General features: G+C 49.6%; 1 protein-coding gene across 4 annotated transcripts in view; it reads right to left on the reverse strand.

The window, feature by feature from the left end:
• Nucleotides 1-12,898, reverse strand: part of ATP7B (ATPase copper transporting beta) — an 80,730-nt gene continuing 67,832 nt past the window's right edge. For 2 of the 4 annotated variants that reach the window (XM_054529059.2, XM_054529058.2), the window contains exons 15-22: nucleotides 11,311-11,493; nucleotides 9,624-9,822; nucleotides 8,335-8,478; nucleotides 6,350-6,492; nucleotides 4,797-5,000; nucleotides 4,597-4,714; nucleotides 2,920-3,022; nucleotides 1,621-2,354 (exon numbers count right to left, since the gene is read on the reverse strand). In XM_054529059.2, the coding sequence (XP_054385034.2) occupies nucleotides 2,081-2,354; nucleotides 2,920-3,022; nucleotides 4,597-4,714; nucleotides 4,797-5,000; nucleotides 6,350-6,492; nucleotides 8,335-8,478; nucleotides 9,624-9,822; nucleotides 11,311-11,493 (1,368 nt within the window). In that variant the 3' untranslated portion in view covers nucleotides 1,621-2,080. Of the gene's footprint in view, nucleotides 2,355-2,919; nucleotides 3,023-4,596; nucleotides 4,715-4,796; nucleotides 5,001-6,349; nucleotides 6,493-8,334; nucleotides 8,479-9,623; nucleotides 9,823-11,310; nucleotides 11,494-12,898 lie in introns of all 4 variants that reach the window. The other 2 variants (XM_054529060.2, XM_024231078.3) reach the window with 2 other exon arrangements.

The following is a 12,898-nucleotide window of genomic DNA, read 5'->3' on the forward strand; positions in this document are numbered from 1 at the left end:
TTTCTGGAGGAATGACAGGAACTTTATTCTAATATTGCATGAAATGTTTTTGAAGTAGAAATGATTATCTGACAAAAAAATTCCTTACACTTTGACCATCTAAAAGGTTATTTTCTATAAAATTATATAAATATTTCCATGTCCATATATGAACACAATGTTTATGGTCCTAAAAGTTTTAAAAATCAACAGAATTAGATTCTTTAGATAATGACCTAAAGAATTTAGATAATGACCTAGTCAGAAAACAACATTCCCCAAGCAAGCATAAAAAGAGGACACAATTACTGACGGATAGCGGAAATGTGCTGCGGGCTGGAGTGGGGGGCTGAAAACAACGAAAACACAATCAGCCGCTCGCTTGGATTTTGTAAAATAAAACCCTGCAAAAACTATATGTAAAAAGTGAAACTAACCATCCAAGGTGAAGGTCAGATGACCTCCTGAATCAAGTGCATTCTGAGTTGAAACAATGAATAGATCACCTGGTAGATTTGTTCTTCCAGGAGGCAAAGACCTTTTCCTTGTTTATTCTTATCAGGAAAACGTCTATTCAAGGTAGAAGGACAATTAGAGTGAAGCCTTCACAGCTGACAGACACAGCTTGTCCATTGGCTATGTCATCCTGGGCAAAGTCCTCAGCCTCTTAGAGCCTGTTTCCTTGCCTGTAAAATGTGGACAGTAACAGCTACCTTGCTGGTTGGTTGGGAGGATTAGACGTAATCTATCAAAAGTGCTGCTAAAACTGCCCCTGGCAAGTAATGGACACTGAAAAAAATCACTAAAACTATTTTGTGTGGGAGAAAAGGGTTTCACCCAGAATTTAATCCAACTCTACTAGTTTGCTCCCAAGGGGTTCTGTCAATCACAACCAACTTCAGAGTCTAAAACTGAACCCGTTCTGCTGCTCTGAGAGCCACTGCCAGGTAAACAGATGCTCCCTTTGGGGTGCTGTGGCCACTCCTTTTCTGAAGCTCCTGGGCAGCGTGCAGAATGCAGGCTCAGGGAGGCTGTGTTTCCCTCCTATTTGGGCAGTACCATTTCCTCCAAGCCACACAAGGCCAGGCGCTAGTGACATGAATTCTCTACTGAACCCCATGAGGTGACAGTCAGAAGACTGAAAACAAAGCCCCTTGGGCCGTGCAGGGAGGCTCCTGCACACATACGTCTCCCATGGGGCAAATGTTTCAAGCACCACAGGCTGGGCAGGGATATGGAAGGACGTCCTGAATCGCGAGAACCTAGACCCCACAGGAAGCCGAGTCTGGACTCTCAGGTCAGGCCCTGAGACCCTCACTCCAGCTGGTCAGCAACAACACTCTACTGAGAAGCCACCACTCCATGGAGAAGGGGGCTTTAAGCAAAAAAGAACTCTCCTCAACTTGAAGAAGTGTGTGGCAAGCTCCCTGGCTGGGGATGTGCGAGCCAGGAAGCAGGTTCAAGCTGAAATGCACACTCCAGAGCATTGGAGAAGCACCTGAGAGCAGCAGCAAAGACCACAAGGACATTGGTCCCACCCTCCCAGGTGACAGGCAGGGTTGCGAGGGGTCCCCACTGACAAGCACACAGGAGAGAAAAGGAACAGACTGTGCAGGAAGAAAGCAACAGGCACACCTGAGGTAAACTGTGGTCTCAGAAACACGATGCACACAGACACGCGTCATCAGAAAGAGCCTGACAGTGAGGTCTGCAGTTCTCTGGAGAGGCCCAGTGAGGTTTTTTGGTCATGATGAAACTGTTCTCCATTTCATAGCAGTCATCCTAAATACTCCAAGCAGAGGTCTGTGAGGAGGGTGACTTGCCTCTCACCTTCTACAGTCCAGCCAAGGACTAGAGTCCAAGACAAAGCCCATGCTGACGGTCCTGTGAGGCCAAGAGGCAGGCAGGGCCGTCCTCTCCAGGCCAAGCCCAGCTGCACCCAGACAAGGCCGCGTGCTGCAGGGCAGGATGACTGGACATATCCAGGGAGTGGAAGTCCCCAAAGCTGGAGGCTAGCTCAGCCCATCCTGCTGCTGGCTGTCCTGCTCAGCTTGTGGTGAGTGGAGGCAAGTCCCTGCCCCGGCCCGCCCGCCTGAAGTCATCAGATGTACTGCTCCTCATCCTTGTCATTCAGGAGCAGAGACCACTTGTCCCCACCATCGTCCGCTGCAGCGCTGTGCCGAGATGGCTTGTCGGACGTCAGGGAGGACAGCGACACCTGGCTGACATAGCTGACCTGGTCCCATGGTGTGGCCCTGGGGGAGTCCCGCCGCCTGTCATCCATGCCTATGTGCACACTGACCTGGGATGCTGTCAGGGGCTTCATGTGGCCATGCGCCTGTGCCTCATACCTCTCCAGGTCAGGCTTCTTATAGCTGGAAAGCAGGAATGCAACAGCATCTGAGCCATTCTAGAAACAAGGCTCTTTTTTTTCTAAGCCTGGTGAAGGCCTCTCATCCATCTTTTAATAAGATTCAGTATCAAAACCTCAAGAGTTTCCAAGGAAAAGGACATTAAACTCCCTATGGTTCCAGGAAAGCTCACCTGATTTAGAAACTTCCTAAGCAAATGCCTTGCACATTGTAGGCTGCCACTAACTTTTGTTAAATGAATGCACTCATAAATAAGTGAACATCTTTTTTAAATAAAAAAGTGATAGATAATACACAGGGACCCATGTCTGCTTGATGTTCACATAAACAGCCCTTGAGGAGCAGCAGAGTAACGGCAGCCCAGCACGTGAATGGGCAACAGTGAATTGCCTGCTCATGGTGCTGATAAGTTACACGCATGCACACCAGGCTCCACGTGGGCTGCCACTGCAGCGTTTGTCCCAGGTGAATGAATGGGGAATGAGAGGCAAGTTCCACTGTGCTGAGCATGCAGAATGACAAGGCCTCCTGGGAGCCTCCCACAGATGCTCCACCTGAGGGGACTCACCACTTGAGCTGCAGGGATGAGAGCACCACAGACACAGAGGAGGCCGCCATGGCCGCTGAGCCCATCCAGGGCTGCAGCACAATGCCGATGGGCATGAAGACACCTGGGGAAGAAAGAACTCGCACTCACACCTAGGCCTGGGGAGAGAAGCCAGGAGAGGGCTTCAGGCACCGGGCTGGCCCCACCCTCAGTGGCCCCCAGTGAGGTCTCCACCTGGTGTGCTCGGAAGCCCCTACCAATGGATCTTGCCCACAGGCCCCCCAAAGTGAGGTTTCCTAGAAAGCTGAGTGTGGGATGCTGTTGAGTGGGCCTGGCTCTCTTCCACTCGCCCTGACGTTCCCAGAACCACCCACAGGTGGCATCTCATTTCAGGGCGAGCTCCAGGGCAGCGACAAACCACAGGGAGTGGGAGGAGCGGGAGGAGAAAAGCGGCAGGAGGTGAGGGAGCCAGCTGCGCATCCTGCAGCCACAGTCCCACAGAGGACAAACACGGCTGATGGCCACAGCCCTTGTCTGGCAGATGATCTCGCCTCCAGGGCTTCATGACATCTTTAAAAGAGGAATGAGAGCCAGGTCCCAGGACAGGGTCCGGAGACAGGTATGGTCAACTTTGTGTAGCAGAGGCACACACACTGGGGGAATTAAGCTCCTGAGCCGGCTCTGGGGACAAGAAGTAAACCTGCCTGACTCACTGGGCTCAGGAGGCCAAGGCCCTGTTACACAAGTCACCACTAACCACTCAGACACAAGGGAGACTGAAGCAGGAATGCTGTGATTACAAACTTGGTCTCTCCTCAGCCCATGGAGGAGCACTTTGGAACTTTTCATTGCCATGTTCCTGGGGGCAGGGAGCAGGGGCAGGGGAGAGGCGGTTCTTAGGGAGGGGAATGAAGGGGAATTACAAAGCAGAAAAATCTATTTCTCTTCTTTTTCTTTTTTTCTGAGATAGGGTTTCACTCTTGCCCAGGCTAGAGTACAGTGGTGCGATCATGGGTCACTGCCACCTCCAACTCCTGGACTCAATAAATCCTCCTGCCCCAGCCTCTGTACTCCCAGATGGGACTAAGGTGTATGCTACCACGCCCAGCTAATTTTAAAATTTTTTGTAGAGATGGAGTCTCACTATGTTGCCCAGGTGAGTCTTGAACCCCTGAGCTCAAATGACCCTCCTGCCTCAGCCTCCCAAAGTGTTGGAATTACAGGCATGAGCCACCATGCCCCTGGTCAAAAAGCCATTTCTTTCCATGATCATTTGAGTAACTCAGAGTGAAACTCGGGCAGGATTAATGTTCAGGATAAGGTTCTGAAACACCAATAATTGTGCCTAGCATGTAGTAGATGCCCCATAATTCTTACTAATGATTATTTCTCAGACTATATGTCTTAACAAATGGCTCAGAAAATAAGGCTACAGTAAAACAGGGCTCAGAAAATACAGCCAAGTGTCTCCACTAGCTTTTTAGAAAGGACCAGAGTGAATGAAGGTTTCAGGTCCTCTCCACAGTTTCTCATTTAAAGACATATAAAGCAGGGGACATTAAAAAAAAAAAAAAAAACAGCCTTTCTAAAACGCCTCTAGCCAGCCAGTGAGTGAGCCACTCACTAACCCCAGCAGGAACCTGGGAGAGAGAAGCCTTTCCGGGCTCAGCTGGAGCACAGTGGGTAAGAGTTGCCTACCTGCCGCAATGGGTATCCCAACCAGGTTATAAATCAGTGCCAGGACCAGGTTGATGCGTATCCTTCGGACAGTCCTCTTGGAAAGGTGAATGCTAGCTACCACATCCAGCAAATCATTCTGATGGAGAGGAGCACACAGTGAGGAAGGGATCTGCCCACTGCCCTCCCAGCACCCACAGCCTGGCTGCAGCCGCACTCACTCTGATAAGGACGACGTCGGCTGCCTCGATGGCCACATCCGTGCCGGTGCCAATGGCGACACCCATGTCTGCCTGGGCCAAGGCCGGGGAGTCATTGACCCCATCCCCCACCATGGCGACTTTCTTCCCTTTATTCTGGAGCTCCTGGACCTTGGCCACCTTGTGCGAAGGCAGCACCTCTGCAAAGACTTTGTTGATGCCAACCTAAGATGAAAGGAAGGCAATGCCTGGTGTTGGTAAAAGGTATCAGATAGCAGCAGAAACCTCAAGTTACCCTTGCCCCCTCTGCCCTCGGCCTCTTGGTCCAGTCAGTGACATTGGTCAACCACACCCTGCAGGTCTGCTGTCACAGGGCCAGTTTATCCCTGGCTCCCACCCCAACACCCCGCACTGGTTTAGGCCCTGTCCTTTTCTGGATGTGCAAATAACCCCCTTGCTGGTCTGCCTGTCCACAGCTCATTCCTCCAGCTCTCTTCTCCATGTGCTGCCCCCATGGTCTTTCCAAAGCATCTGTCCAGCCATGTCCCTACTCTCCTGCCTCACGTCCTCCAGTAGACCCCATGCACCTCCCAGGAGGGCAGCTCAACTCTCGGGTCTGCTTCCGAGGCCCCCAGGGTCCCAGGGTCTGGCAGCTGGTGCCATACTCGACCACTCAGCTCCCCGCGGCGTCTCCAAATAACCGTCCTACTCTGCGCCCCTGGGAAGTGCTCCTGCTGCCTGCTCTGTCCTGGGAAGGTGCAGTTTTCCTTTCCTAGTCCCTTTCCCGCTCTCAGATCTACACCGTCACTGGTCCACCTTCCTGCAAGACCATGAGCCCCTCAAGGGCAGAGCCCCCTTCACTCCTCACAGAGCCTGGCCCCGCACCTGCCTGTCACATTTGTGGTGCTTCATAAGTGCCTGCTGAATGGATGAACAAGTGCTAGCCAGAAAAGTGGGGAAGGATGATAAAGAGGTCCATAATTAGCAAGGAGGACCATGGAAAACAGGGGTACTGCTGCTTCCCTCAAGGAACACAATTAAGCTTTCAGAAGCTTAGAGCTCTGCACGCATTTTGAGGTGCATAATTTCTAGGAATCCAAACTGGAGCCGCTGCTGTGTGAGAAGTCAGGCAGCCATCCAGTGGTGCTGTCCTCACAGGCCAAACTCAGCCTCAGGGGCTGCTGGAGAACTGCCCAGGAGTCACTTATCTGAGCACCCGAGTGAGAAGAGCTGAGCTGGCAAAATCTTCCCTTAACATAAAGGTTTAGAAAATGTCTATCTTAGCCCTTAAGTCACATACTTTTTTCCATTGCAAAGACTGGGAAAAGGTTAGAGAACACTGGAACTCCTCTCCCAGGATGCATGTGCCCAAGCCCCAGGGAAGAGATCTTCGCACAGCACCACAGTGCTCACGTGCAACACTACACGGCCACAGAATGAAGCACGTGGAGAGAAAAGCATCCAGCAAGGAGAAAGAGCAGGAGTACAGCTCAGTGCTGGGCCAACTGGTGCTTACTTTTGTCTCTAACTGCTTTTATAAGCTTCACACAGTTTGCAACATTAAAGGGTTGTACCTGGGTGGCAATGGCTCTGGCTGTCTTCCGGTTGTCCCCCGTGATCAGAACCACGTCCACACCCATGCTTTGCAGCGTGTGGACAGCCAGGGCAGCCTCCTGCTTGACAGCGTCTGCGATAGCGATCATCCCACAGAGCACACCTGGAGCAAACCAGCTGGCATCAGCAGCTACACAGGTTGGGGCACCCCACACCAAGATACCACACTTGCAATGTTCTCATCGTATAATATTACGTGCAAAAAACAAAACGTCAGATTATATAACACAATGCGGTTTTTTTGCTTTTTAAAAAGTACATGCATTTACAGATGTACACAAAAGTCTGGAAGCAATATAATCAAAATCTTCGCAGTGGCTCCCCAAGGAATAGGATTATGAGTGATTTCACTTTCTCCTTTACAGCTGAATTTTCCAAACTTTCTGCAAGGAGCACGTATGACACTTTGCAAAGTGCCCGGCTTGTAATAAGAATTCAACACATGTTAGCTACTAAAATTCAAGACATATAACAGATATCACTTAAAGTGATAAATGTCCAAACTAGAAAATCAATCCTTCCTTTGTCTTTTCCTATAGAAAACATTTCGGCAGAATTTCTCTTTGAGTGAATCTTTAGCTATCGAAGCAGGAGGGCTTTTAAGGCTGAGGTGTGAATGAGAACAGAGTGAGGGATGACATACAAGAGGGCACGACTCCTTTAGTTGTGCCAGTTCTGGTTTGATAGCCGAGGGGAGGGTGGATTTACAAAGACTTAGAAAAAGGGAAGAAAAGAGAGAATGTGAGAGGAAGACATATTTGGCTGGAGCATTCAAAAGGTATCATATATTTTATTTCTTGCTTGCATATACTGTTACTTCTTTTAGCAGAAACTACATTAACGAAGTAAAGACTCTAATCTCCCTGGGATGTAAAGCCCAGGATAGAACCAGGATAGAATCTGAGCGCTAAAACACACGCAGTCTTTTTTTTGAGACTGAGTTTCGCTCTTGTTGCCCGGGCTGGAATGCAGTGGTGTGATCTTGGCTCACCACAACCTCCAACTCCCGGGTTCAAGCAATTCTGCCTCAGCCTCCCAAGTAGCTGGGATTAGAGGCATGTGCCACCACACCCGGCTAATTTTTTTATTTTTAGTAGAGACGGGGGTTTCCCCATGTTGGTCAGGCTGGTCTCGAACTCCCGATCTCAGGTGATCCGCCCACCTCGGCCTCCCAAAGTGTTGGGATTACAGGCGTGAGCCACTGCACCTGGCCAACACACAGTCTTGAGACCTGTACTCTGTGCAACACCAGTCTGTATAAAGCAGATAAAAGGGCAGGCACGGTGGCTCACGCCTATGATCCCAGCACTTTGGGAGGCCAAGGCAAGCAGATCACCTGAGGTCAGGAGTTCGAGACCAGCCTGGTGAAACCCCGTCTCTACTAAAAATACAAACTTTAGCTGGGCGTGGTGGCGGAGGCCTGTAATCCCAGCTACTCAGGAGTCTGAGGCAGGAGAATTGCTTGAACCCAGAAGGCGGAGGTTGCAGTGAGATGAGATCGCACCATTGCACTAAAAAAAAACGAAAGTAATAATAAATAAATAAAGCAGACAGAGAAGGGTGGCATGGATCTCGTTATTTAAATGTGTCCTGTAGTTAAACCTGTTGGGAAGTGAATTCCTGCTTTGTCTGCAGGGATGAATGAGAAGGATGACTCTGAACTGCCCACCTGGACAAGAGCAACGATGATGACACAGACAGTTTAGAATTCCAAGGTCAAGAAGACTGAGGCCAGACCAGAGCTGGCTCTGGGGCCAAGATGGAGACAGTGGGAAAGAATGAAGAGAAAAGACAAAAAGACAATCTCTTGGAAAACAGGCCTGAAATTAAGAGAGGAAGGTTTTTGTTTGTTTTCTTTTCTTTTTTAAAGGAGGACTCTTTTGCCTGATATCTGCAGAAAACTGTATTTCTGAGACAGCGGAAGGAAGGCAGAAGCAGAAGATACCGTCAATAGCCACCAGGATGGCCGTCTGTCCTTTCATCTCGTGGTCTGTCATAGCGTCACTGACGTCGCTAGAAATGGTTAAACCGTTGCGCCTCAGCCACTCACGGTTTCCAATCAGCACAGAGAAGGTCTGGGGGGCTGCATCTATTCAAAAGAAGCTGTGGTTATTTCTAAATGGTCCAATTTCACTGTGAACTAAAAAACATGCAATCCTTTTAACAGCAAAATATCCTTATAACCATTCTAAAAAACTGTAACCTTGTAAGCACCTCTTGTGACAGCATCCTTTAGGACAATTAAAAAAAAAGTAAAATTAATGTGTAGGATGTGTGGGTATGAATTAAGATGGGGCATTAATAGTACATGCTATATGGGTGGAAATGGTATAAACATATTAAAGATAAGGCAATGTCCATCTTTGTCTTAGAAGTATCCACTGATTCTTTTTCTGCAGGGATTAGAAGCACTTAAGTATTTGCCCAGGACACAAAGCAAGTGTTGACTACATTCATTACTGCTTGGTGTCAACAACCCCAGGTGAATCAACAAATAATCAGACACGTCTACATGAAATGTTTAAAACTGTAACTCCCGAGGCTAATGCACCTCTCACCTATCACTTTCTAACAGCGTGTGCTGCTAGCTGAGGTGTCACTGCACGGCCAGGCTCTGGAAGCTCTCACGGAAAGGCCATCCTGGGGTTTTAAAGGCTGGAAGGTGGTGGATGGCTTCTAACCACGCAATCTAAGTCACAATTTCACTACCAACACTTAGGAAAAACACTAGTCATAGATTTTGAGTGTTTTCCACCCTGTATTCTGGTGGCTGGCAAGCTACCTTGAGAATAAGAAAGGCCATTCTTCAAAAGCAGCTGTCCCTCCAAGCAGTGTCCCTTCCTGGCTTGGGCAGACATTTCCCGCTGCTTTCCCTGACTTTTTCTGCCTGCTTTGTAAATACCAGAATTCTACCACACAGAATGGAAACAGGAAGAACAAAAGTGGAATTCCCGTCTGCCTACTCTGTAGCTTATGAGAAACAAGACTGATATGGGATAAGAAAGAGGAGAATCAAAATCATGGGTCAGCTAAACAATGCTCTATGAATTTAAGGCAGCCATAAGCAACAAAATTTAGATGCACCCAAGAACATGGGAGAAACTTTCCTGGGTGTGGGGAGGCAGGCTTGGGTTCCTTAGCCATGAACCGTCTGCCGCACAGCAGAGGCAGTCACTGCTGGGCATGGTGCTCTCTGTGGTTTGAACCAGCTGCAGAGAAAAATGCCAGCAATACCTTTTTCTGCAGGAAGGCTGCCAGCCTCATTCAGGTGACTGGCCGGTGCACTCAAAGGGCGCTCACTGTGGGCCAGGATGCCTTCCACGTTGCTGACTTTGCACCCAATTCCACAGCCTGGCACTGCCTGGAAGTCCGTGCAGTATCCCAAGGTCTCTGTTCCAAGTTCCTGGGAAGGTGGAAAGAGAGGAAGAGGAACCTGTAAGCCAAGAGGGGTGAAGTGAGAGGGAGGTACAGCAGGACAGGGACACAGGGTGAAGGTGGCAAAAGAGCAGCAGAAAGCGGGAACTGAGAGAAAGGAGGGGAGGGAGGTGGAATGGATGGGAAAGGTTAAGATACTGACTAGTAACTTGTAATTATTTCTCCCTCCTTTGGTAAAGATATTATAGCTGTAAGTTGAATGAGACTATTTTAAACAGCCTAAAATCTTTCCCTGGGTGGGTGCCTCACGACAGTGAACAGGTTACCGATTGCAAAGGAAAAAGGCAACTCGTATCAAACACCTCAAATTAAAGAGGAGTGCAGGTGCCAGAGAGGGAGATGTGAATTTTATGTTGCAAATAATTTCATAAAAACAATGGAATAAGTAGTGTTAACAAAGCTCTTTGAGGCTATCAAGAGATAACTGCCTGTATATCAGATCCTGGAGAAGGAGGGGACAAGGTGGCAGGGGAAAGGAATGGCTGGGGTTTCTGGACTGCCCGTCCTCCCCCAGGCTGTGAGCTCCCAAAGGGTAGAGTTCACATCCCACTCCTGTTGTTCTCCTGAGCCTGACGCCTGGTGATGTTCAGCAAATGACTGTGACACCGACCTCACTTTATGACAACCTAGAACTGTGGCAAGGGCTGACTGTGAGCCCCTCATCTCCACTTGCTGCAGAGGAGCCTTCTAAGCGGTTTTCCAGACCACACAACAAATAAACGATGACTGAGGGTGAGCAAGATTCTCCCTGAAATGTCAGAAGGGTGAGGTGAGAAAGAGTGGGCTGTCTGACCCTACATGAAGGACAAAACTAGAAATGAGGTTTCTGGAAGAGCCCCTGATCAGGAAGAGTTGTCAATTGTTTTTCAAGGCAATGATGTCACCTTTCTACATTTACTGCTAACAGTATTGCTCAGGCTGTTTAAAAGTTGTCAGGGCAATATTCTGTGTGACACATTCTGCTGCCCCTATATTCAGACTGAAATTAAGAGAAAACAAAATAGAACCTTTCATGTGGAGAGACCAAAAGAGGGCAATGCTTCTCCACGAAGTGCCAGGAACCTGCTGGGCACTCTGGCTCACCTCTGCTGGTTCCTCTCTGTCCCGGGTGCTCCCAGGGGAGTACATTTCTCCCTTCCACCCCAGTACTCCCATTTCATGTTTGTGTCCCCTTGCACTAAGCACTGTCAAAGCACTGAGTTTCCAGACTGCCCGTACTCCCCAAGACTGGGAGCTCCCAAAGGGTAGAGTTCACATCCCACTCCTGTTGTTCTCCTGAGCCTGGCGCCTGGTGATGTTCAGCAAATGCCTGTGACGCTGAACTCCCTTTGTGATAACCTGGAACTGTGGCAAGGGCTGACTGTGAGCTCTATATCTCCGCCTGCTGCAGAGGGGCCTTCTAAGTGGTTTTCCAGACCACACAGCGAAGGCCTCCTCGAGGGCAGCCAGGAGAGAAGGACATGGTGAGGAATAAAAGTCCACGTACCTCTTTACAGTATTTGGTGACTGCCACGCCCAAGGGGTGTTCACTGCTGGCCTCCGCAGTCCCCACCACAGCCAGAACCTTCCTGAGGGGCAGTGTGGCCACATCCCCCAGCAGGAGCACCCGCATGACCCTGGGGACGCCATGGGTAATGGTGCCAGTCTTGTCAAACATCACAGTCTTTATCTGCCAAAAACAACCACAACTCAGTGACCACAATACAGATGGAGGGGCTTCCATAGTCACAGTCCTGAGGCAGAACTTCACCCAACCTGCCTCAGACAGGAAACAAGACACCTGCACAGCTTCCTAACGTGATCCTCTGTCGTTCAATCTCAGGGTTCAACAACTCCCACTGCAAAGAAACTGTTTCCCTATGTGTCCAGTCAAACCAGCCACACTGAGGCTTGACCTTGACCAGGCAAAGCCAGAAACCCTCAGTCGGCTGTACAGGAGATGGCACAGCACTGTCCCCCAGACAGTGACACCATCCACAGAGTTCCCCACGTCAGGTCAGGAGTCAGGACCCTGAGGGACAACTGCCTCCCTGTCCACTGCCATCCGCCGAGCCCAACCTCAGCTTCCTTTTGCCTGCCTAAGTGCAAAAGCTACTGGGAATAGAGTCCTCACACTCTGAGTTCAAGAAAGGAAAGGACAATTCTATGGCCATAATGACAAACAAACCCCCGGAGCCAGTTTTAAGTTGGTCACACTTGGTCAATGGCAGTCTGCAGAGTCCCCACACCTCTGGGCTCAGATATGGGCAGCAGCTACATTCAGGTACCTGCACTTCCATGACCAGGGCCAACCGAGCCCTGAGCCCTGCTTCTGAAAGTCCAGTAATCCCTGAAGTGTATAATTTAACCCATTTAAGGCCAGCAGGTTGCTCTTCTCAGACCATGTCCCACAAGCAGGGTTCTCCCTTACAAGCAAACAATAATTCAGCTTTTTGTTTCTGATGCTGAGTGGTGGCCTTCCTTCAACACACTTAACTCATCTTCCTCCAGGGATTCTTGCCAACTTTCAGTGCAACCTTAACTCTGCAGCCAGAATGATCTTCCCAACACACGATCCAGTCACATCACGTGGGTATGCCATCCCCTACGTGGCTTCTAGGCTAACGTTCAGAACTCTTTACTAAATCTTCAGCCTTTGGATTCGGGCCCCTCCCTCAACGGCCTCATCTCTAGTTCCTCTCTCTCAATGATTTTCTTCCAGTTCCTCATTTGCTCATTCAACAGATAACTTCTGAATGCACTCGATGTCTCAGGTTAGATGCTGGGGACACCGCGGGGAAGGGAAGTTCCACCTCCACAGGTGCTTTCCACCTGCTGTCCCCATTTTGGAACACTCTTCCCCAGCTCCGTTGTCCAGCTCTCACTCAACAGTAAGGTCTCAGATGAACGTTCGCATTCGCTTCCCTGACCACCTGCAGCACCCTCGTCCCTGAGTCCAACACCCCAAGTCTAGGATTGGCCCCTGTTCAAGTGTCCCCAGGACATCAAGCACCACCAGTCAATACTCAGTATCTCGTAATACTCAGTCAGCTTTGCTATTTACTTTTTCACTGTCTGTCTTTCCCCCTGGTGGG

Source organism: Pongo abelii, chromosome 14 (assembly GCF_028885655.2).
Source record: "Pongo abelii isolate AG06213 chromosome 14, NHGRI_mPonAbe1-v2.0_pri, whole genome shotgun sequence".
Taxonomy (NCBI): domain Eukaryota; kingdom Metazoa; phylum Chordata; class Mammalia; order Primates; family Hominidae; genus Pongo; species Pongo abelii.